General features: G+C 45.0%; 1 protein-coding gene across 2 annotated transcripts in view; it reads left to right on the top strand.

Moving 5' to 3' along the window:
- Positions 1 to 23,694, top strand: part of UNC5C (unc-5 netrin receptor C) — a 457,437-nt gene that overhangs the window by 421,346 nt on the left and 12,397 nt on the right. For both annotated transcript variants that reach the window (XM_004703272.2, XM_004703273.2), the window contains 3 exons: positions 2,201 to 2,434; positions 18,359 to 18,508; positions 21,921 to 22,085. In XM_004703272.2, coding sequence (XP_004703329.1) covers positions 2,201 to 2,434; positions 18,359 to 18,508; positions 21,921 to 22,085 — 549 coding nt within the window. The remainder of the gene's footprint in view (positions 1 to 2,200; positions 2,435 to 18,358; positions 18,509 to 21,920; positions 22,086 to 23,694) is intronic.

Below are 23,694 nucleotides of genomic sequence, written 5' to 3' on the forward strand. Positions count from 1 at the left end.
AACTGGTCCCTTCTACACCTCGTGGTCAGACAGGTTGGTGTGCTTCTTCCGTGTGGGCTTTGATGGTTCTCAGCTAGATGGCCACTTGTTTATCCTCAAGTCTTTAAGACCCTGATGCTATATCTTTTGATAGCCAGGCTTTTTAGATAAGCTGTTTTATCACAATCTCCACTGCTCCTTTCGCCTTCTGGCTCTGTCTGCTTCCTCCGTTTCTGTCACCTGCCTTCCTGGGAGGACTGGAATTATGACCCTTGGTTTTAGGATCCGATGCTTGGACTTTCAGATCATTTCTTCTGCGGCCCAAGACATTTGTACACTTCAAAGTCTGGTTGAATTTCTAATCATTGCTATAGAAACCAATATCGCTACTTATGTATATTCCTTGCTAAATATTTTCAAAATCTAAAAGGAGGAAATTGTCATAAAGGTGCTGGATTTGGCTTATGTTGTTGGTCTTAGACATGAACAAGCCAAGATGACTTAGGTAAAGAAGTATGTTGCTTTGGGAGGTAATCAGCAGGTGAATTTGAGGTAGCAGGTAGTAAATAACATGGTATTGCATAATGTCCCTTTGATGTGTAGGGGTTTTTTTAATAGGGAAAACTAATATGCTATAATGACTTAGTCATAAAATAGCATGTGGGGTCTAAAGAAGAAATATAGAGACTAAAACATTAAGTTCTCAGAAACATCCAAATTTGGGGGACAATTAACTTGAAGGGATGGCTTATGAACTTAAAAAAAAGGCACATTTATGTGGATTCTAGTAACATAGATCCGCAGAAGATGATAAATGCTAAAATAATGGCCATCGAAGTAAAGGACCTCACCAGTGTAAAGTAAATTCAAGGACACGGAGTAAGAAGTAGAAACGAAATGACTGACCATCAAGTCAATGCTGACTCGTACCGGTCGGTACCTCTTAGGCATCAGAGCAGAACTGCGCTCCCGTAGCGTTTACAAGGACTGCTTTGGGGGCCAGGGGATGTGCAGACCTTTCTTCTGCGATATCTCTGAGCGGACCTCAAACTTCATTCTTTGGCCTGCACACTGACCCGCCTCACCCAGGTGGTCCAGAAAGAAGTCGCTCGTTCACTGCCATCCAGTCCGTTCGCAGAATCCCCGTGACACCACAGGACAAGTAGAACTGCCCCTGGGAGTTTCCGAAGCTTCACATCTTTTCCCTGAAGCAGAATTCTGAGGGGCTAAGGGGTTCAGGGACATCACGGCTCTTTCTGAAGTGGAAAGAAAAAAAGCTTTAATTGAAACCAAACTCACTGTCATTGAGTAGATCCTGATTTTTCTTTTTTTTTTTTAACTTTAGATTTTATTTTTATTTTAATCATCTTATTAGGGGCTCATACAACTCTCATCACAATCCACACATACATCAATTGTGTAAAGCGCATTTGTACATTCATTGACCTCATCATTCTCAAAACATTTCCTTTCCATTTAAGCCCCTGACACCAGGTCCTCATTTTTCCGCTCCCCCCTCCCCTATGTGCCCTTGATAATTTATAAATTGGTATTTTGTCATGTCTTGCCCTGTCCGACGTCTCCCTCCACCCACTCCTCGGTTGTCCGTCCCCCAGGGAGGAGGTCACATATAGTTCCTTGTAATCGGTTCCCTCTTTCCTACCCACTCTCCCTCTTCCCTCCCTGTTTCGCCACTCACACCACTGGTCCTGTAGGGCTCATCTGCCCAGGATTCCCTGTATTTTCAGTTCCTATCTGTACCAGTGCACATCCTCTGGTCTAGCCAGACTTGCAAGGTCGCTTTTTTTTCTTGATTTTGGGAGTCATGGTAGTGGGAGCGGGGAGAAAATATTTAGGAACTAGAGGAGAGTTGTATTTTTCATCGTTGCTACATCACACCCGATCCTGATTTTTCTGTAGGACAAGATAGAAGGGTCCCTGTGGGTTTCCAAGCCTGTAACTGGTCACAGGGATGGAAAGTCACATTATTCTCCCTCTGAGCAGCTGGTGGTTTCAAACCACCGACCTTGTGGTTAGCAGCGCAAGGCATATCCAGTATGCCACCGAGGGTCCTTCAGCAAGCAAACACGCACATAGTAAAGAGGGTGAATGGAACCGCAGGGCCAGTGTGGCACAGGTGGCGGTGCAGGTCAGTGGGCTGCCCAGGCCGCCCTGCACACCACGCCGGCAGCTCAGCCTCCCGCTTCGCTGTGTCCCGCAGGATGTGGTGGTGGTGGGAGAGGAGAACTTCACGACCCCGTGCTACGTCCAGCTGGACCCGCAGGCCTGCCACATCCTCAGCGAGAGCCTCAGCACGTGCGCCCTGGTGGGCCAGGCCGCCACCAAAGCGGCCGCCAAGCGCTTGAAGCTCGCCATCTTCGGGCCCCTCTGCTGCTCCTCTCTGGAGTACACGATCCGCGTCTACTGCCTTGACGACACCCAGGATGCCCTGAAGGTAAATGTGGTCACCTTCCCCTGGAAGGGAAGGTGGGGCGTGGCTGCGGCGCACGGAAGGGCGACGTGTGAGCATGTGTGTGTGCATACTCAGACCCATGAACTCGCGTTTGGCCCTGCAAGAGGTAGTTGTGGGGTTTGCTTGCTTTTATTTAAAAAAAAAAAATCTGAGGCCCGGCTGATAGATGAGCTGTTTTCTTTAGGCAGCTTTATCCCAAGGGCTACTTTTGTTTACTTTCCTTGATTTCGCTTAATGAAAAATTTAGAAGTGGAAGGATTTGGCAAGGAGACGGGTGGATGGTAAATAATCTGCTTCCATGTTTATCTCAGCTGTTCGCTTCCTGTAAAAGGAATTGGCGTAATTGCTCAAACTGTATGTTCCTCTTGTGTACTACTTCATTTAGATGCTTTCCCGTTGTCTTTATGAGGGCCGAGGGGGCGAGTGTGCGGTTGACTACAGGCTGCTGCTTTGCAGGATAAATGAGCTTAATTCCTGGTGCTATCATTACCATGCGTTTCGTCCCATTTGAAGCTTTAAGGGATATAGTAAGTGCCTTTGAAGAACTTCTGATCCAGACCGAGGGCTGGAAGAAGTGTGCCGGGCCCGTGACTCAAGTCAGAGTGTGATAAGTGACATAGATGAGATGCCCATCATGCTGAGGGAATCTCAAAAGGAGCTAACTTTGAGGTTGTGCTTAAGGAATGTAGGATTTGACCAGCAATAAAGAGAAAGAAAGGCACTTTTGGGGTGAAGGGGACGACCGAAGGACACAGTAAATACAGGTTCTACGCAGGCATCTTATTTCCATTAACAGAATGAAAGGAACAAAAAGCACCTCATGCCCCCTTCCAAAAAGAAACCCTGGCTGCCATCAAGTGGGTCACAGAAAGAAAAGAGGTGAATAATCAGTGTTCCCTTTTATGGGCTCTAGTGGCTGACGTTGAATGTGTGGGTCAGAAGATCTGGTAACAGTGGCAAACCCAGGGAGGCAGGGACCATTGGGGATGGGCATAGCAAGTTCCCTTTGGAAATACTAAGTTAGAGGTCTGAGTTGACAGCCAGAATAGGATGCCGGGGATTCAAATTAGTTTTGAATCTGGGTGTGGCTCTTTGAACAAAGAGCAGATCCTGAGATACAGATGTAGGGGCTACATCCTGTTATGTGTTCTGCACAGTGATCAGGGTGAAGGCCAAGTGAGACTACCTGTTGCAAGGCTGTAGGACACAGCAGACCTGAGCGTAATTCCTGCTGCTATTATGGGGTTTCCCAAGCGGAAATCATTACACACACACTGACACATCTTCCTCTGTGGAGTGGGTGGATGGGTTCGAACCACCAACCTCAGGTTGAACAGCTGAGTACCTACTGTCCTACCAGGGCTCCCCCAAGCGAGTTTAAAGGGAAGAGAGTATAATGAAAACAAACAGAGAATATTCTGAGTGCTTAGCACACATCTTAAAAAACAGAGTTAGAGTAACTCATTTAATCTTCACAACAACACTGTAGGATCCCATTTTACAGATAGGCCATCCAACACCCAGAAAGTTTTAAGTCGGTCACAGGTCCACATTTCACACCCTGGCAGCCTGGCTCCTACACCAGTTCACTTGAAGTGACATGCCTTAGGCTCAGGGCAGGAGAAAGCGAGGTAGTAAATGAGCTAAAGAAGCGTAGGCACCCCAAGAAAAAAGGAGTGTGTGCATGGAAGACAGGGGGAAAACTGTCCAGGAGACCAGGCTGCTTCGAAAAGTCAACATAGTTCCTGCTGGCGTTTCCATTCAGAGTGTTCCTCTGGTTCTTGGGGGGTCAGGTTGGGTCTCCTGGGAATCAGGCTTCCGGGAGAAGAGCTGGGTGCTGACTGCAATCATCCTTTCCTTGCACCAGACTATGCCGGGATGGGCAGAGCCTGGCACGCTTTGAGCCTGCAGGATTTGCTGATGTGAACACACCCATCTCGGGTAAAGCTTAAGGAGATTTCTGTTATACTCCTTGCGAATGTGAGACTTCTAAGGCCTTGTCAGAATGGAAGCTATTCTCAGCTTACAGTTCTTCCCAGGGAAAACTGTATCTGGAGGGGAGCTCGAGGGTCTGATTAAGGGAAACCTTGTTTCTTTTCTGAACAATTCCAAGAAAAGTCATTTCCAAAAATCATCCAGTGGAAGACCCACATCATATCTGAAATGTCCGAGACAAGCATTTTATGTTTACTCGCCTAGTTCTTCTCTTTAAATACCTCTGGCCTCTCGTGAATCCACATAAATTCACGTAAAGGATCATCTTTCATAAAATAAAGTTGGTAGCTTTAATTGGCTCAAAATAAAAACAAACCAGGAGCCCTGAGAAAGACTGATGGCGAAAGCTCTCAAGAGTAGCTTGTTTATCATGGTCAATGCTTTCCAAATAGACATGTACAAACTCTCAGCATCTGGAGATCCAGCACAGTCTGAAATAAGCACGAATTATGGATGAGGCTTTCTTGTACCTCGTGGCCTTTTAATAATGCAGAAATACCAAAATTCTAGTTATAGGTAAATGGCCTATCCAACATACTGAGAGACAATTAGTTCAGTCATGCCAACACCGCCTCACGCCCACACTTCAGTTGGAACCTTGGGGCTGATTAGCTCCAAAAGGCCCTTCATTACTAAGCACTGCCTTCTTGGCAATCTGCCTGCTAGTGTTCCCTGCCAATCTTCCTCCCATCTCCCTGTTTCTTTAATAGCTGGCACCCATAAATACTATCTTTTGCATCACCCCTCTCAAATGCCTCGTCCTTCTTCAGAATCCCAACCCCACTTCTGTCTCATATTCCTCCATAGCGGAATCAGTTGAGGGTTTAAAAAGCAAACAAACAAAAACTCTTGCCAGGGTCTCTCCCCAGAGGTTCCGATGGAGTTTAGTTCAATGTTCCCTATGTATTCGATTGTGTGGTCAATCTTAAGAGCCACTGTCTTTCGGCAATGTGTTCGGAACTTCAGCTCTATGAAGGGTGAACTTCCCTCCTCTCTCAGGTCATTCCCTCCCCCAGCGCACGTTCACTGCCATGCGTTTGAAGACCCTGAGCCTCAGGCTCCCCACACACTCTGGTCAGCTTTTCAACTTGTTGGCCCTGCGCCTCCAGGGAGGGAGTTCTGATGATCCCAGCCCCCAGTCCCGAGCCAGGAATCCCTGTGTAGTGCTTCACAATGCGCGTTTCTCTTCGGGATGGGACCCAATGCAAGCTCCCTTGTTATTTGCACACACACAAAACCCCCACTATTTTTCATGTGCCACAGCATCTCTCTGCAATGAAGGGCACCCCCCCCACACACACACACACCTTTCCCCCAATTAATCACGGTCAAAAGGAAGGTTTCCCTACAGCTCCTCCCCAGTGGCTCTTCCTGGGACATCATTCCACAAACCTTAATTGTGTTGCTCATTTTCCAGTTCAGTACCTTACACAGACCTCTACCCATCCTTACCTTAGCAGTGCTGGCTTCGTGGTCTTTGTTTCCATCGGCTTTACTCTTTGCCACAGCTCATCATAGACTGCTGCCTCCACCTCCCACCAGGTAGCCACCAGGAGGCATGTCCTAGATTTCCTCTTTATTGATAACTGCTCCGTTGCCAAGGCTTCTATCTCTGAACTCCTCCACCTTTCTGATCGCAAGCAGCTCGTCTCCCCTCTCTCTGACAAGGAGCTTCCGGAGGGCTTCCTTCCCGCTTCCGTTATTTCAGGATCCGCAAGCCCTGAGCTGCTCTGCCTCCCGTCTTTTAAGAACTTGCTTCCACACTGAAATCTCTTGTCACATTGAATTGCTGTGGATTTTTACAAAAGCCATAGTTTAGGATAACTTCAACTGAACAAATCCACTCCTTCTGCTTCCTAGATCTTGAGTTACTAGGAAAAATCATAAATGTCTGAATGGGTATATTTTAGCTCAAACTATGTCTCCGCTGTTTCTCCAGGTCTCTTATTTTATTTGGGTTTTTTTTTTTCTTGAATCTTCAGACTTCATGCAGCCTTTCTTTCAGGTTTCTTCCACATTCCTAAATTCCGTGGTTATTTTGAAGCTGTGTTAATGCTTAGTAATACTCCCACGCTTACTGTACCATGCAGTGGAAGACTCCACATTATATATCCCTCAAAACCTCTTCCTTCCGCAGCTTCCCGTTTACTTTCAACTCGGATGAAGAGAGAGTTACACCCCCTCGTAACTCCTCTACTACCTTCAGCTCCAGGATTTCAAAATGTCCTAAAACAGGTCTCTCCAGCCTTGCTATCTTATCATCACAGCTGGAACATTCATTCTTAGGGATCCACACTCCCAGAGCTATCCTCCAGAGCTATTAGGGGAGTGGGGGGGAAATCAGCTGACTCCATTTGTGGAACTGAACTTATCAAATGTTTTAACAACCACTTCTTATCATAGTGTGGTTAGTTGGTCCAAGTAGGTAGTAAAGAAAGAGACCTATGCAGCAGTCAGTCTCCAGCAATCCGATGCATTCGTTTCCTCACCCATGTTGAGGGTGCCAGCTCTCCTGACAATTTCCATTAGTTTGTGTTACGCCTGAGGCCAAAGATGGTTACCGGAAACGGAAATGTTGTGCGTAGCAATTCGGAAGCATAGAGTTTGAATGCAGTTGGTGAGGGCCAGAGTAAAAGTCAAGGCTGATGGGAGACACTGGGAAGCCTCTCAGGAAGGCTTTTTTCCCCCCTTCTCTTTTCCTGTGCCTGTGCTTGAGGGACCAGTGGGAGTACCACTCAAGTTGAATTCACATGGAGAGGGAAAGATGCTGAGAACTGCACAAATAGTTGGGAAGTAATTCAGTGCTCAAACAGAGAGAGGTCAAGTCTAGTGAAGCGATGGACTTTGAGCTTTTCCCTGTCCCTCTTCTTCAGGTGAGTAATGGAAGGATATTGGTGTTTTCCTTTCATTGTGTGCAGAGCATTAAATCCTGGAGTAAATAGACCAGAAATTAGTGGGTAACAAGGTTATATCGAAAGTAAATTTAAAGACACCTAAGGGGAAACATATGTCGGTGTGAGAGTACGTAAATCACTTCTGCTCCTTTATCCCAAAGGCACAATTTAAAAAAATTATCCTTTCATAAGAAAGGGATTTGGGCTAAAAGAGCAATTATTTGCATACAATATGGCCAGTGTATGCTGTTTGTTGAATTTCTGACAAACTTGTATGTGATATAAACCCAAGACTAGGTGTGAACATTGTCTGGTTTTTTGTTTGTTTGTAGTCATTTGGCATGGAGAACAATCTTTCTTGGATTCGTTCAGTTTTCCAGCCTTCGTGGTTAAGCATTGGGCGACTAGACACAGGTTGGCAGTTCAAAGACACCAGGCACTCCCCACATGGGGAAAAAGGCAGCTTTCTGCTCTTGTAATTATTGACAGCTTCAGGTACCCTCTGGAGCAATTCTACTCTGTCCAGTATGGTCAGTATGAGTTGGAATCAACTTGCTAGCCATGGGTTTGGGTTTGGGTTTGGGGTTATAATTTTAGTAACCCTGTGAAGGATCGAAGTATGTGAAGAGATAAAAGAAGAATGAAAATGAATGATGGAGGGTAAAGTGGATGACATGAAATCTGATACAGAATTGTGCGCTATTCAATATCCTGGGTAAAGTCCCAGGTGATCATAAGCAGCTTATTAAGAACGGTAATGGTATTCTACCCATTCGCCCAAAGCTACCCTTATGAATGCCCTTCTGCTGCCCCCTCTGTAGTAAGCTGTGCCTTTACTGTGGCTGGACCATTAAGGTCTGCCCCTTCTAAACCTGTGGTTTATATATTTAGAATCCTGGTCTCTTGAGACTGGATTAATAAACTCATATGTTTATACATATGTACTAATATTAGTATATTCTTCCAAGTGAACACATGTATATAATACATGTATTAAACATCAAAACCATTACTTTTAATAGGTATTAATAAATTTTTCTCTACTAAGTGTATAGAGGCTACATGGTGTTGAATGAGAGCCCAAGGCAGGCTGATGGTGTTTACCACTCTGCTACTCAGCAACTCTGCTGCTCTGGTCATCTAGCCTGACTCTTCTGGACAGTGGTTTAGTCTGTATTGGAGACCCTTAGAAGATTAAATAAGTTCAAAATTATTAAATCTCTTGGCACAGTATAGGCACTCAATAATATAATGTTACGCATTCCTAAGTGAACATTTAGATTGCACTGACATTTTTAGGTAATATGATCACAAAGATATTAAATCATACTGTGATCTAATTATGGGGTGAGTTTCAGGCTTTATGACTAGCTAATTTGTTCCTGATTCAGAAACAGAGACCCTTATGGTACCATAATTTTACCCCAGCTTTATTATGTTCCCATGAAATTCTCCCCAAACCTATCAGATATCTGACAAATATTCTATGAGCTTTGAATTTTTGGGAGAGCAAGAAAGCAAAAAAGAAAAAAAATAATAATTACCACCTCCACCTTAACACCCACCACTCAAAAATACTTAGATCATAATCTTTGGAACCCATGACCATCTTACCTTACTTAACAAGATAGTCTTTGCAGATATAATTAAGGACGTAGGCCTCGAGGTGGTAAATTTGTGCTGGATTGTCTGGTTAGTGTCGGTGTAATTCCACGGATCCTTGAAAGTGGAGACATTTCCCAGCTATGATCAGAAATATGAGCAGAGAAAGAGGCTCAGACAGATGTGCTATTGCTAGTTTTGAAGATGGAGGATGGGGACCAGGGACAGACTGAAAGACAAACAAGTGATATCTCTGCTAGAATCGTAGACAAGGAAAACAATCCTGTCAAGACCTTGATTTCAGTTCAGTGAGACCCAAGGTAAACTTATGACTTACAAGGCTTTAGATAATAAACTCATCTTGCTTTAAGGAATTTGATTTTTTTGTTATTTCTCATGACAGCAATCACAAACTAATACAGAAACTTTTAAGGAGAACATATTAGAGGGTGAAAAGAAATACAAAGTCCTAGGCCTTCTAGACAGATGTGAGGAGACTCTTTTCCATCTGTTTTAGGTGGGGTTCTCTTAAGAAAAAACAACAACAACAAAAAATAAAAAACAATACTGGGGTTTATATATGTGTGGATCAAGAGAGAGATTAATTAATGGATTTATATAAAGATATGGATTACACAGTTAAAGAGGTGAGAAAGTTCCAAATCTGTGGATCACATGTCAGGCTGGAGGCTTGTTGTGACTCGAGTAGTTGCAGGAGTTGATAATCCCAAGATCAGCAGGTCAGTTGGTATTTCACTTCAGCTAATCTTACCATGAAACTGAGTTTGCAATATAAGCTCCCTTAACCGCAGGAAAGGGGGCTTTCTTTCAGGACAAAAGTGAAAACTTTGAGGTCTTTTCTGCAGCGTTTAAGCTGTGACTTAGAAGCCCTGAGCTCATCTCTTTTCCTAATAACTTTGTCTTGTTAGTAGGCCCAATCAACCAGTTTCCCTATTTGTCACTTTAATTAACTTCTCTACTTGACCTCTAGGCTCTAACATGCATTGCAATATCTACACAGAACTCACAGATAAAAGTAACAATTGAAGATTTTATTAAGGAAGTTAACAAGTTGTAATGGCAGTGAGAAGTGCTAAGGGTTGAATTAGTTGTTCAGGCCTAAGGCTAAATATGCCCAAAGGGCATAACACACCTTTGTAAACCTAAACCTGAAGACATTCATTTGTGAATTACGTAAGTTCCAGAGGCACTCTGCCATAGTAAGCCGTAAACCTTAGCCGAAAGCACTCTGCTCCGCTTCTGTGGGCCTCAAGTCCCACTTCCCTAATTAAGGTCCAGAGGCACCCACCTCCACAAACCAGCGTCCTGCACCAAAGCATTCCGTTTTACTTGTTCACTCTATTCCTTGCTCTGGCTTCTGGTTATGCTGCTGCTGCTTCTCCGTTATAGATGTTGTGGGGAATCCAGAAGGTTTACTCTGCAGGGTTCTCAGATCCAGAGGATAGGTGCCACTCCCGGCTGTTGCTGGTAGTGAGATTTCTCCCCGTTTCTCAGGGAAGCTTGTTCAGTTACTCATGGGTGAATCCTATTGGCATCTCCCCCCACCTTTTTTTACCAGACCCATGCAGAAAAGGGTCTTTTGGTGGGAGTTACAGACTTTGACCAGAAGAGCCACATTTAATAATTCACTGTCCCTTTACCTTCTATTACTCAACTTGCCACACTTTCAGTAAAGTTTCAAACGCCCAACTACCCAGAGGCTCAATTCTCACCAATACTTAAACTTGTGGCAGTGATGTTTTGTGTATTAATATCATCACTTTGTGCCGTGGAGTAGCAGAATTTTCTTTACTAATGAAGACAGAATTATCAGTACCTTGAAAACTGGACAGACTTGAGAACCAACTTAGAAAACTCTTCCTTATACAATGTATTTCTCTAGAACCACCCCCGGTACCAAATGCCTTAGGCTTGATTCTCTAGAAAAGTAGAACTGCTGAATGTCATATCCAGGAAATAGCTACACTGTTGCAGGGGCTGGCATGTCCCAAGTCCTTCAGTCAAATATCAGGCATTGGGCTTCTCTTGAATTGTGTAGCTGCAGGGACTGATGAACCCAAGATCAGCAAATCTGACAGAAGGTTTCTGGCTGCAAAGGTGAATAAATTAAGACCCACAGTAAGATGACAGGCAATATAGCAGGCTGCTGACTCAAGTCCAAGAAACTGGAGGTCAGACGATGAGCCAGATGCAGGATTCAAACCCGGGGAAAGCAAGCAAGCTTTCCCACAGCATCCTCTTATATTGGAAACAGGCTACACCCCAAGGAAATTGTCTTTCGATCGACTGGATGTTCATAGCAGATCTCATCAAGGAAGTGATTACATTACATTAGATCTCATCATGGGATTACTACATCCTAACTGCCAAGCCACTGAGAATCTGGCCCAGCCAAGTTGACATAAAATTTTAATTTTCACACCTTAGAACTCTCTGTAATAGCTCCATGAGACAGAATCTACTCAAACACAACTGGTTGGTGGTTTGGGGCCCGGAAGTACACAGTGTCATGCCCACTTCCCTGCGTGCTAGCATCTGGCTGTAAACCTGTCGCAGACTGCCCTGACTCAGCAGCATGGAAGTGGCAGCTCAGATCAAGACTCCACGGTGGCAGCAGCTGTGGGAGCAGCAGGCAAAGCCCCAGAAACTCCGTGGCTTGGCAGGGACATGTTTGCCTATGGTCACCGGAGTCTAGCTTTGTTATTATTAGGCATGAAGCAAGGCAGACAGACTCAGAAGAGCAAAGCACCCCACTGTGAGCACAGGAAGGGACAGTGGCCCACGTGAAGGGGACACCAAGCACAGTCAGACGTTCCTACTGTCGGGCCCTGCAGCCTGAGGCCTGAAGGCCACGGGAAGAGACAGCGCATGGGGAGCAGAGAGCAGCTGAGCTGAAAAGCTGGCAGCCAGGAGGCAAGAAGGTTGGCTGCCTTCCTGTTCCCTAGCTTTTGTGGCGTGCAGGCCCACAGCTGTGACAGCTGCAGCAACGACGGGCACTGCAAAGAAAAATGTCCCATCCCCAAACGACAAAGGCAATTTGGATCACAGGATTAAAGAGTAAATAGGAGCAAGGCAGGCACCATAAAATCTAATGGAGCTTTTGGTGTGGTGTTTAACTCCGGTCAGCACAACCATAGAGAGGTGGCCTTGTGTGGTTTAACATATGTGCCGCGCTATATATTTGTTTCTTTCCTTAGTACCTTTGTGGATTCAAACAGGTAGTGAAGGTGGAAGCAATTCAGTTTTCAGGGCTCACACCAGAGCCGGTATGGGGTTCTATCTCGATGGATCAGAAAACCCAAAGCAAGCATACAACTTCTGGAGTACCAGTCTGGGTGCGGTGTCATAGACGGCCTGTTGTGTTCTCACGTCCTATGCCACAACCCTAGCACTTTCCACACCTGTCTCCCTCTACCTGCTCTTGTTCCTGTTGCTGATGGCAGGTTTATTGGCAGCAACAAAGCTAGCCAATTCATGGTTCTGTGTTTCAGTCAAGAAGAAAGCGTTCACAGATGGATAATATCCAGAGGCAATAACAGGAACCAAGCAAAACAAAATGAAGCAAAGCCCTGCTGTAACCTCCCTCTGACCTTGTCTTCCAGAAGAGATATTAAGAGGTTATAAGAGATCTGAAAATCATTTGTTTCCTCCTTCCTCTACCTGGTTAGATTTCTAATAAGAAGGCAAAAGAACAATTGGAAAATATTTGAAGAGGAGAAAAGAGAGCGAAAGGAAGCGAGAACAGAGGGAGGGGAAATGCAGAAGAAAGATACAAGGTAAAGGCTACCTAATCCACAAAACAAGATGATGATCCCTTAAGGAGCCAGAAATTGAAATGGTGCCGCCAAGGTGTCACCTTGGTACCAAAAAAAGGCAGCATCTTACGTAATGACATGGGTGAGGGGAAGACACGGATGACCACGGGACATGGATGAGCATAGCGCGTGGGTGACCATGGCCTGAAAACACTGGTGTCAGTTTGAGGATTAAGAATTTTGTGTTCAAAGCTATATATATATATATTTTTTTTTTTACAAAACAACCTTATCACCTCAGAGTACTCCCCGTGACACTTAATACATGTGTCAAATCTGCGATTCCATTGTTGGAAACAGTTTTCAAACTCATCTTTAATTTCCCCTCTTCTACATCATCACATCACTGTCCTTTCACCTTAAGTCTTCATTTGCAGAAAGAAAAAGAAGTCTCATGGAGGTGAATAGGTGTGTGGGGCAAGAGAGGCATGCTCAGGTTTTTTGCCAAAAACTGGCATATTGAGGTGGCTGTGTGAACGGGAGCATTGTCATGGAGGCAAAACCAGTCCCGTCTCCCATAAAACAGGCCTTTTTTGTCACACACTGTTATGCAGTCTTTTCAGTTCCTCTAAATAGAAAGCATGATTAACAGTCTGACCTGGTGGAACAAGCTCCCAAGGCACTACAAGTCAACATTTTTGTCTGTCTGGGAAATTGACGCACATCCAGAATGAGGTTTGTCATCAATCGACAGTCCACCTTTTTTGAAATGAGAACACCACTCATACTTTTGAGTTTTTCCCACAGCGCTCCCCTTGTAAGCTGTGTTCCACATCACAACAGTTTCTGCTGCACTTTTCCTGAGCAGGAAACAAAATTTCACAGCTGCAGGCTGTTCCCTTAAATCGGCTATCTCAAAAAAATGAGGTTCAAGCAAAACTGCTTTTAAGAAAAAGTTCATAGTGACCAGAGGGAATCTTCTCCAGTGACACCACTGGGTGCACTAACTCAGAGCGAGTTGCCTGATGCTCCCTTAGCTGGGGGGGCGAAAGGCGAGGGGAGTGCATATTCTGAAAGCTCCACCCAGTGGAGTTTTTTCCGTTGGTTTTATTTGGGGCGAAGGTACCCAGGTATATCATTTCCTAGTTCAATCACGTCAATCAGTATTTTACAATTGCTATCACAATCGATTTCCAAACATTCTTTTCCGTGTGTGTGTGTGTCCATGTGGAGGGGTGACTAGAAACACATCTATTGAAAACAGGCTACCTAGAAAATCTCATTGGGTTATCCTGAGAGTGGTGCAGATCGAATTGTTCGGATAATCAGATATGAAACCCCTTTGCAAGTAAGCAGATCTGGCCCGTGAAAGCAATAAGCACAAACAGAGCCAAGATGAGTCACTGAGCTGGGTGACCCTGCAAGGAGGGCAGAAAACTTTTGTGAAGAAAGATGACATTTATAATTCTGAGAACAAAGAGCCTAGATGATCCTAACTGCAGGGATGGCATTTCTTTGCAAGGTCACGATATTTGTTTAAAGTCCTCTTAAATCGTTTGACCTTAAATGTATTTTGCTTTCTTGTTCTCTCAGGGGGTGTGAACCACTGTGGCCTTTGCAATCCAAAAGCAGGCTGTCTAGAAACTTTTCGAGCTCAGCACAGTGTGTGACTACCTGTTCGCATGGCAGTCTCTCCTCGGTGACCGGGAGCAGTTTGAGGCAGGGACTTGTCTGTGCGCCCCGAGCCTGACATTCTGGTTCATCATAGTGTGTCATCAACTTGGAATGAATGCTCCCAGGAAGACTGCACGGAGGCGATCACTTAAGCCATAGAGTCATATTACAGTGATTTGTATGTCTGTTATTTTTATGTATTCATCCAGACCTGTACGATATGTCTGATACTTAAAATGATTTCATGCAGGAGGAACTCAGAAAATACAAGTGACAGCGTATTTTAAAGTCAGATCCTGCTGTAACATAATCCTAAAGGATAAAACCGTGAAAGTATGCACTGGAAGTCTAATTGTCCTATCCATTTGGTTTGCTTCTTCTGTATCGGGTTTATTTATATATGGGAGTCCGTGGCTATGGCAGGAGCCCTTTCTCTGTCGTCCCGAGAGAAGACAGTGTTGAAGCAAGCAAGGACTGACCCCAACTGACCCTGCTTTTCGGTTGCTCTTGCTTGCAAGGGCTCATGCTACTGTTTGATTGTAATATGGCAAATTGATGCACTAGTTACGGTGTCCTGCCCTATCTGTGTGACAGCTCCTTGCACTGACCTGCTGAGTGTGCTGGTACCAGCGGCTGTTTTTTAGGGGAGGGAAAGACAATGCTTTTAACCGAACCACTCACCTCAGGGCTGACTTCCAGCTACTCACAAAAAGATGGCTGCCCAAGCCAGCAGTCCTTAAAGGCCAAGTGTTTCCTTCACACCCCGTGGATCATTGAGGCACAAGAAGATGGTATTAGCCCTGCTGTGATTATTTATTTTAGCTCATACAGTTTATGTATACTTTATAGTGTAATACTATTTTTATACAGTAATAGAGCGATCATTTTCAAAGAAAAGAAAAATTAATGTCAGAAAAGCTTGCTCAATGTAGAAATGTGTACACAACCACAACCTAGATGCCATCAAGGCAACTCCACTCACAGCTACCCAGCGCGCGTCAAGAGTAGACTTGTGCTCCGTCCGGCTATTGAATGTCTGCTTTGTGGGGGCAGTCGGTCACCAACCCTTATTCCCATGTCTCTGAGTGAGCTCAAACTTCCCGCCTTTGATGAGCAACTAATGACCCCACCCAAGGGCCTCAACATTTTGTTGTTTTCTCACACACTCCAGACCGCTGCTCTCAGAAAGCATGCATCCTGTTGGGCATTCTGTCTTTCACCAGGGCTCATGTTTCAATAGGAAAGGAAAGAAAGGTCAAGTCTGTCCCAGCATGGGGAGATGCTCTGTGTTGTATCTGGTGGATGGAGAGAGAGAGTAGAAAATATGGAAAGAGTGTGTGTTCTCTGACTCTGTTCCGCGCCCCTAAGCCAGCCATCATTGTCCCTAAAATGGCAGTGGACTTGGTACATCAACACCTCTCCCCTCCCCCACCCCACTAAAGAAACACCTGTTCAGTGGCCCAGTTTCTTTCCTCGCTGAAGACATTGCTGAAGAAACTAAGCACTGACTCCAACCCAGACACTGCCGTTGAAATATAGTATTAGATTTCTGGACTTCAAGGTCATAGCCAATAGGCAGTTTAGCTGCCTCCCCACGCCCCTCCCTGCCAAGGAACCAGATCATGCTCCGCACCTCCTCCAGCAGCCTATGCTGATTGTAGGAATGGGGTGTGGAGTATTCATTGTTGGGTACAATTACCTCCCAGAATACAATGAATCTTCTTTTAGACATCCCAGGGAGATAATTTGGACATAATGAAGATCTATAGTAATCAGATAATTACTATCGATTGCTCTTTAGACGTCTTGATGAGGTAATTAGGGCGTACTGGAAAGAAGCTAGAACTGATTGATTGGCATGACTGTAATCTCGAAGATTTCTAATTATGTTTCTTTTCTTCTAATGGCTTATAAACAAACATCATTTTAGCTCTAGAATTTGTCAGGTGCCAGGTTCACTGGGAACATCAGCTTTCTCTATTATGCTAACTAGATGCCGAACATGATCCACATAAGCTTATTATGCCTTCCTGCTGCAGCAGAAGAAACGGCAATTAACCCTCGCTTTTCTTTTTCTTCTTCCTTTCCACATGGCTGGTCGCTGGTTGGGGAATGGGAGGTGCCCTCTTGTGGGCGGTAATGCCATGACGCGCATGCGCGACTCTCGGGCTGAGTGGGGCGGGGAACCTGGATCTCTTTGGCCTACTGGGATCCCTCAGAGTCGGCTGAGCTGCAGGCAGCAAGGAGCAAGGGCGCGATGACACCACCATGCATGTGTCCCGTTGATCGGCTGTGGCTGGTGACCGGGTGGTTGCTGGGGTTGCAGTCAGAAGCCCTAGTAACCTTGTCAGCAAGCCACGTGGAATAGCCGCTCAGTACTGTCAGGCAGATGGGCCTGCCCATCTCCACGTACGGGGTGTTGTCTCATCTCTCTCATTAGGTACTAATTAAGGGGAGTCCCATCCAAGACCACATTCTACGTTATTCTAATGCTTCCTACAGCTCTAGTAGGATGCTAAGAACCATTTATAGAAGTGACTTGAAATGAGCCATTGGCCTCTAATCTGAGCTGTTGGTAAATTTCATACCTGCTCGGTGACATGTGCATCCGTTCATTAGTATTCATTCAGCAAACACAAGGTGGATGCAATCCTCGGTATAAGGCCACCTAGTCCCCAAACTAGCATGGTGATCCAGCTGTGCTTGGTTACACCGTGGTGCTCATTGCCACTGTGTCGATGCCAACTCATAATTACCCTGTAGGACTGGATACAATTGCCCCTGTCAATTTCCAAGGCTGTAACTCTTAAGGGGATTAGTTAGAAAGCCCCATTTGTCTCTTGAGGAGAGGCAGATGGTTTCAAACTACTGACCTTGCAGTCAACAGCACAATGCACAACCACTATGCCACCAGGAGTGCTCTGTCTCTGTCATTCATTCATATATGTATGGAATGACCTTAATATACCCCTGTTTTATTGAAGTTCAAGTATTCCATTAAAATCTCACTAGAGAATTAAACTATTTTGTTTTTATATTTTTATAATAGCCTTTATTTTCATGAGCCCTTGTAATAAAAAGAAAGGTCATAATTTAGCCACCTATGTGGATCACTAGCATTTTTAAAGTGTAGGCGTGAACTCCTGGGAAGGGCTCAGACAGCAAAGGAGACCCGGGATATTTTGTTCATTGGTAACTTATGGGTTTGCTGCTATTTGGGTAATTGCAGCTGTCTTTGGAAATGCTTCCTTAACTCCCATTAACTGGTTTGAGGAATGGAAGTATGCATAGAACTTGTCTTTATGCTACATCTTTATAGTGAAAAGCTATATAGCAAAAATTTTGATTAACCGGCATTCTGGAGAAATGAGGTCCATTTTTTTACCTTTAATCCTAATAACTAGTTAGTTCAATGTTTGATGCATTTAAAATGTTACATTAGAATAGTTTTCACTAATAAGAAAAATAATGCAACACTTTATTTGTTACAGAAGCAACAAGATATTGCATTAAATGTCTATTTTAGAATGTATTTTTTCATTGAATTAACCAAGTTCAAGCTGTAGGTTGTTTGTTCCTTTTCACAAAAGTAATTTATTTACTTTTGTTGAATTTTTACTTTAATTGGAATTCTTCCAAGATGGAACTCTGATTAGTTCCCCTTATTCAATGAAATATTTCACTTCTCCACCAGGCAGTGCAGACTGTACTGATTTTGCTCCACCACAGTGTGACAGAAATTGTTAAATCAGAGTCCATTGTCAATAGACCCCAGACAGATCTTAGAAATGACCGGGGCCTCAGTTGCAGGGATGGGAGGCTAACAGAGTAGAGTTCATGTTGTGGCACATTTGACAAGTGGTGTTCAGAAGACAAAGAGAAGAAGTGTACTTGTTCGATGCTTGCACTTGATGGAAAGTGATGCCATTCAATAATTTGCTTTTCGTTTGTGCATGTCATTCTAGGAAGTTTTACAGCTCGAGAGACAGATGGGAGGACAGCTTCTAGAAGAACCAAAGGCTCTTCATTTTAAAGGCAGCACCCACAACTTGCGCCTGTCAATTCATGACATTGCCCATTCTCTTTGGAAGAGCAAATTGCTGGCTAAATACCAGGTAATACTTCCACAGGGAACTAAAGACGTAGAGACGGCTCCCAGAAAAAGGAGCAAAATTATATAAACCTTAGAAATCTCTTTGCTGGGAATGAGTTCTAAATCAATTCATTTTTCTCAAAATCTCAACCAAAAACATGACAACTCTGTACAGTTTGTAGAGCCAACAGCCTCCCCTTTCTTCCATGGAGCAGCTAGGAGGGTCTGAAATGGTGACTTTGTGGTCAGCAGTCTAGCTGACCTAGCTCACACCTCTAACCCCAGAGCTCTCTTCTCTAAAATTGCTTGGAATTTAGGATTTTTGAAAAATAAATGCTTTTCTTAAAATTCTTCTCAAATAATTGTACTATCCTTGCTTCATTTTTATTAAATAAGACTTCCAATCCCATCAGCTCTGTAAATTTTCAGAATAAATTGTTACATTGAATCGCTAAAAACGGGCCTAAATGCAACAGCCATCTAGCTGAGAGGAAGAAAGGTGAGCATGATGGTGGGAAAGGAGGAAGGTAAAAGTAAACAGAGGAAAGATCTAGGAAGCAAAGCTATGGCTAGAGGTATAAACATAGGTGTGCACTTATGTAAATATATCAATTCATCAAAAATAGAGGTATTGGCCTAGGTACATATATTTATATGGCAATACATTGAGGAAGTGGACGGACTTTAGGCCTCTGCTCAAGCCCTCCCCCTCAATGCAGGAACAGTTTGTTCTAATAACCTGGCATTCTGTGATGGTCACCCTTCTGGCATGAGGGACAAAATGGGTGCACAGCAAATGTGGCGAAGAAAGCTGATGGTGTCTGGGGTCTTACAAGCTTGAAGTTAAACAAGCTAGCAGAGAAGCAACAAGCCCAAATGGAAAAAACACACCAGTCTGTGTGATCATGAGGTGTTGACAGAATCAGTTAATAGGCATCATAAAACTCAAACAAAAAAACATACTGTTGAGAATGTGGGGGTTTGGAGCAGAGACCCCAAACCCATCTGTAGACAGTGGGACATCCCCTCACAGGAGGGTCACAAGGAAGGGATGAGTCAACCGGGATGCAGTAAAGCACCCATGAAACACACAGTATTCCTCTGGTTCCTTGAGGCTTCCTCACCCCCACTATCATGACCAAAACCCTGCCTTTCACTTCAGACTAGGTGGGAGCATGTACACAGGTAGAGATAAGATTCACAACACAGGGAATGCAGGTCAGATAAACCCCTCAGGAACAGAACTGCATAGGAAAGGAGACATACAGTGGTCGGTGTAAGATATGACAGCGGTCACGAGGGCAGGAGGTGGGGGGAGGGAGGGAAAAATGAGCTGATACCAAGAGCTCAAATAGAAAGTAAATGTTTAGAAACTACTGATAGCAACATATTTACAAATATGCTTGATACAATTGATGTATGGATTGTTATAAGAGCTGTAAGAGCCCCCCAATAAAATTATCTTTAAAAAAAGCTCAAATATATTCATAGGAAAACCAGAACATTGCTACCAAAAATAAAACAAATTTGGTTTTAACATTATTAGGAGTAGCTTTATATTAGAAACGTAAAGGAAACGGAAATATATAATAAATATTGTCAAAATTGTATTAAATAACAGCATAAAATACTGGTCCCAAGCCTCATGCTGAGTACCTGTGGGAAAATTCTAAAGCTCTCTCGGGGTTTTCACCTCCTCTCTACCACACAGCCTGAGCTCTCAGGAGACGGACGGTTTTGATGCCATTTCTAGCCTCATACCCAGTCCCGGGAGCCAAGCACATTCCCCAAAGCTTCGAATCCATGTCCACACATGTGCAAATCCAATCCCAACCCCTGCCATCGCAGCTGAACCAATTGTGACTCTGCCAGAAGGCGTTAAAAGAAGCCTTTTCGGCTATGTTTATACAGTCATATGCGAAAGACTTCTCATAAATCCTGAGTGGTCACCACTTGTGAATCTGAATGGGGTTGTCTGCCCGCTCTCTTCTCCTAACTTAGCACTTGAGCTAAGAGCAGCAAGCAGGCTTTGACTCGCAGTTTAGATCTCTTCCTTTGCTTTCTTCTATTTTACAAACTGCCATAACATTTCATAAAGCTACTTTTAGAAACAATATCCTGCATACAATGATCATGGAAAGCATTATTAACAGTATTGATATGAGACATGATATTCGTTACAACTGAAGCTTGGTGGTTTGAGCCTGCACAGCAAGGCTGTGGGAAGAAAAGGCTGGGCGAGTGGTTTCCAGGACGACGACAGCCCAGCAAGCCCCATGCAGTCCTCCCACTCAGTAACAGACTTGTCAGAAGCTGGAATCAACTAGACTGCAGCTGATAATGATTTTGGTGAATGCTCAGGGTCTCTCTACTCTCATAAGCACTTGGTTTGATCTCCTTTAAGCCCAGGGGGTATGAGTTAGTCTGTTGGGTATTCTTTTGCAGATGAGAAAATGGGGGACAACTCAAGGTTAAGCAACTTTCTCTAAATCCTCACCCAAGTGCTGGAAGACTGTACTCCTTTCTAAACCCTTAACATGTAACTGCCCTGCTCTCCTGTGTTTCAGGAACCATTTTTTCTTTGCTTTGTTGCAGACAAGGGTCTAGAATGGGCTCTGATGGAGATAGTTTAAAGCTAAAGCCAAACCCAACCTGGTGTTACGTTGATTGTGCTGCCCCTCCTTCCCCTGGCCCCCATGCACTAGGGAGGAACTCTTCCATATGGTTTTCCTGACCGTACTCTTTATGGAAGCAGAACACTGTGCGCATGAGGAGCTTTGAACCGCCAACCTTTAGATAGGTTTGTAGCCAAGCACAAATCATTCTGTTCTCCAGGGACCTAGAGGAAATCAAGATTTTTTTTTTTTTAATTAATGGTCAAGACTTTTCTGGGGCAGACAGTCTAGTCTACAGTTTTCCCTCTCTCCTACAGCGGGCAGAGGGAGGAGGGAGCTATCTCAGTGAATGTTCCCTTAGGGTTCCTGAGCTTTTCCATCTAGACTCACAGCAGGGATGCCTTTTCAAGAACAATCACTGGCTCCTGTAGGTTCTATTGTGTGGATTTTCTTAATTCATTTTTCAATCGTTTTCTTGGCATATAGTTCACATTATCATAGTTCATTGCTTGTTACGTTTCTACAACAAATTGTTGGGAGAGAGACCCATTCTAGATCGGCAAATGTTTGGACTCACAAAGCCAACTCCCTGCGTTCAAATCTTAAGCCTGCTATGCACTCCCTGTAACTTTGACTGAGCTATTTGGCCTGGCTGAGCCTCAGTCTTGTTTTGCTTTCATATTTTAATTTGGGAAAGGAAGCAGGATGTCCTTTAGAATGGGATGGTGCTGAAGGTTAAACAGATGAATATGTGCAGTGGGAGGAGGATCTAGCAACAGACTAATTTTCCTGTTCGCCCCGGACTTTTCTGCCCCTCAGGAAATCCCTTTTTATCACATCTGGAGTGGTTCTCAAAGAAACCTGCACTGCACCTTTACGCTGGAAAGATTTAGCGTGGACACGGTGGAGCTGGTCTGCAAGCTATGCGTGCGGCAGGTGGAAGGTGAAGGACAGATCTTCCAGCTCCATTGCACTGTGTCGGAGGTAAGAAACGCCTGTTTGTCTTGGAAACCATGGTAGCCAGAACCCTCCCGAGGAAGCACCGTGTGGGAAAGGAGGCATCCCAATGTAGGCCATGTGGGAAACCCTGGGGAGACTCCTCTTCTGTTCCATTGGTGAACAGGACAGAGTCCTTTTCCCCAGTGTTGCACGGGGCTCCTTTGTTTGGTGAAAGTCGAAGAAGGCTAACAACAGCACTCGGCACCCCCCCCCCCCCCCCCCCCCCCCCCCATGGCTGAGGTGGTCAGTGTACCTCAAAGCAGCACGGGGAGCTGGAAGTAGAAAGGAACCTAATGGGGAATCTGTGGTGGAAAAAACAGGTTGGATCTTCTTATGACATGACTCCAAGGACCACGTTCTAACTTTCTGAAGCAGATCCAAATTTCAAGTAGAAGGTTTAATGTAAGGAGCATCCACACGGACTACCTTTTCTCGCAGCCTCCCTTGATGTGCCCGCAGACCCTGCTTCCTCCACCGGCTCCCTTTGCCCCAGTCATGCGCTGCTGAGTGGAATGAAGGGGGAGAGAGGGGACCCAGCTCCTCTGAGACGCTCTTCTTAGCTCCTTTTTCAATCCAGGTTGAAAGAAAAGGAAAAAAAGTCTACATCTTTTTTTCTCGCAAGTCATTCTCTGTTAAAAAAAAAGTATGCCCTTTCTCCAGGACAGAGAGAATGTTCTAGAATGATAAGGGGACTTATCATGGGTGGAAAACATTCCATTATCTTCCCCTTCCAGTTGTCAGCCAACTTTCTGCAGCTCTATTGTAGAAGGACACTCGTGCGTGTTGCCCCTTTGAGGCTCTCCCATGGAGATTCCTGTCCCTGAAGGGCAGGTAGATTCTGCAGACCCTGTAGCTGGGCTTGTTCCCAGATCTGTACTATCTGTACTGACCCCCGCAGCCAGTCAGAAGGTCTCTGGGAGGAAGTGGAAGGCACCATGGCCTTGTCTGCTCTCTGAGGCGAAGGCTGCAGTCTGCGAAGTGGGCTCTTTCCCGCTTAGAGGGACAAATGGCCAAGAATATGCTGGACAGTCACAAAGCCGAATCTTCATGGCCCTTCTGAACCACAAAGCACAGACTTGTCGTATTTTAAAGCTACAGCGGGACAGGCGATGATTTAAAGCCCTGCTTCTCCCGCGCTGCCTCGTGCGTGGTGACATCGAATGAAAGGTCTGTGGGTTCGTCCAGCGCGTCCTCGATGGAGACGACCTTCCTAAGCCAACGGGGGCAGAGCACGTCTGCCCGGACGACACCCATCCCTCCTTCCCACAGCCGGCCGCGGTGCGGTCATCATTTCCTCCTGTAGTTCATGAGACTTCTGGCTCATAAACAACTTTAGTCACAGACCCCGGTGGCATTCATAAGGCATGATCTCGGTGTCAGGGTGTCATGGCAACCACCGGGCCTCCCGAAGCTGCAGCCCTATCTCCAGCACACAGCACCCCCCCTGCTGGCTCGGGAGGGTGTTTTCACTCGCCAGGCCCAGCAGGTCTGCAAAGTTCAATAACCACCCAGCTCCAAGGACTACAAAGGCTGGGGAATTTTGGAGGGGGACGAGGGGTCTGGCCCTTTGATGCTTGCTTTCTGTCCAGCACGA

This window comes from Echinops telfairi, unplaced genomic scaffold (assembly GCF_000313985.2).
Source record: "Echinops telfairi isolate 266 unplaced genomic scaffold, ASM31398v2 ScPeMD7_7468;HRSCAF=8506_0, whole genome shotgun sequence".
NCBI lineage: Eukaryota > Metazoa > Chordata > Mammalia > Afrosoricida > Tenrecidae > Echinops > Echinops telfairi.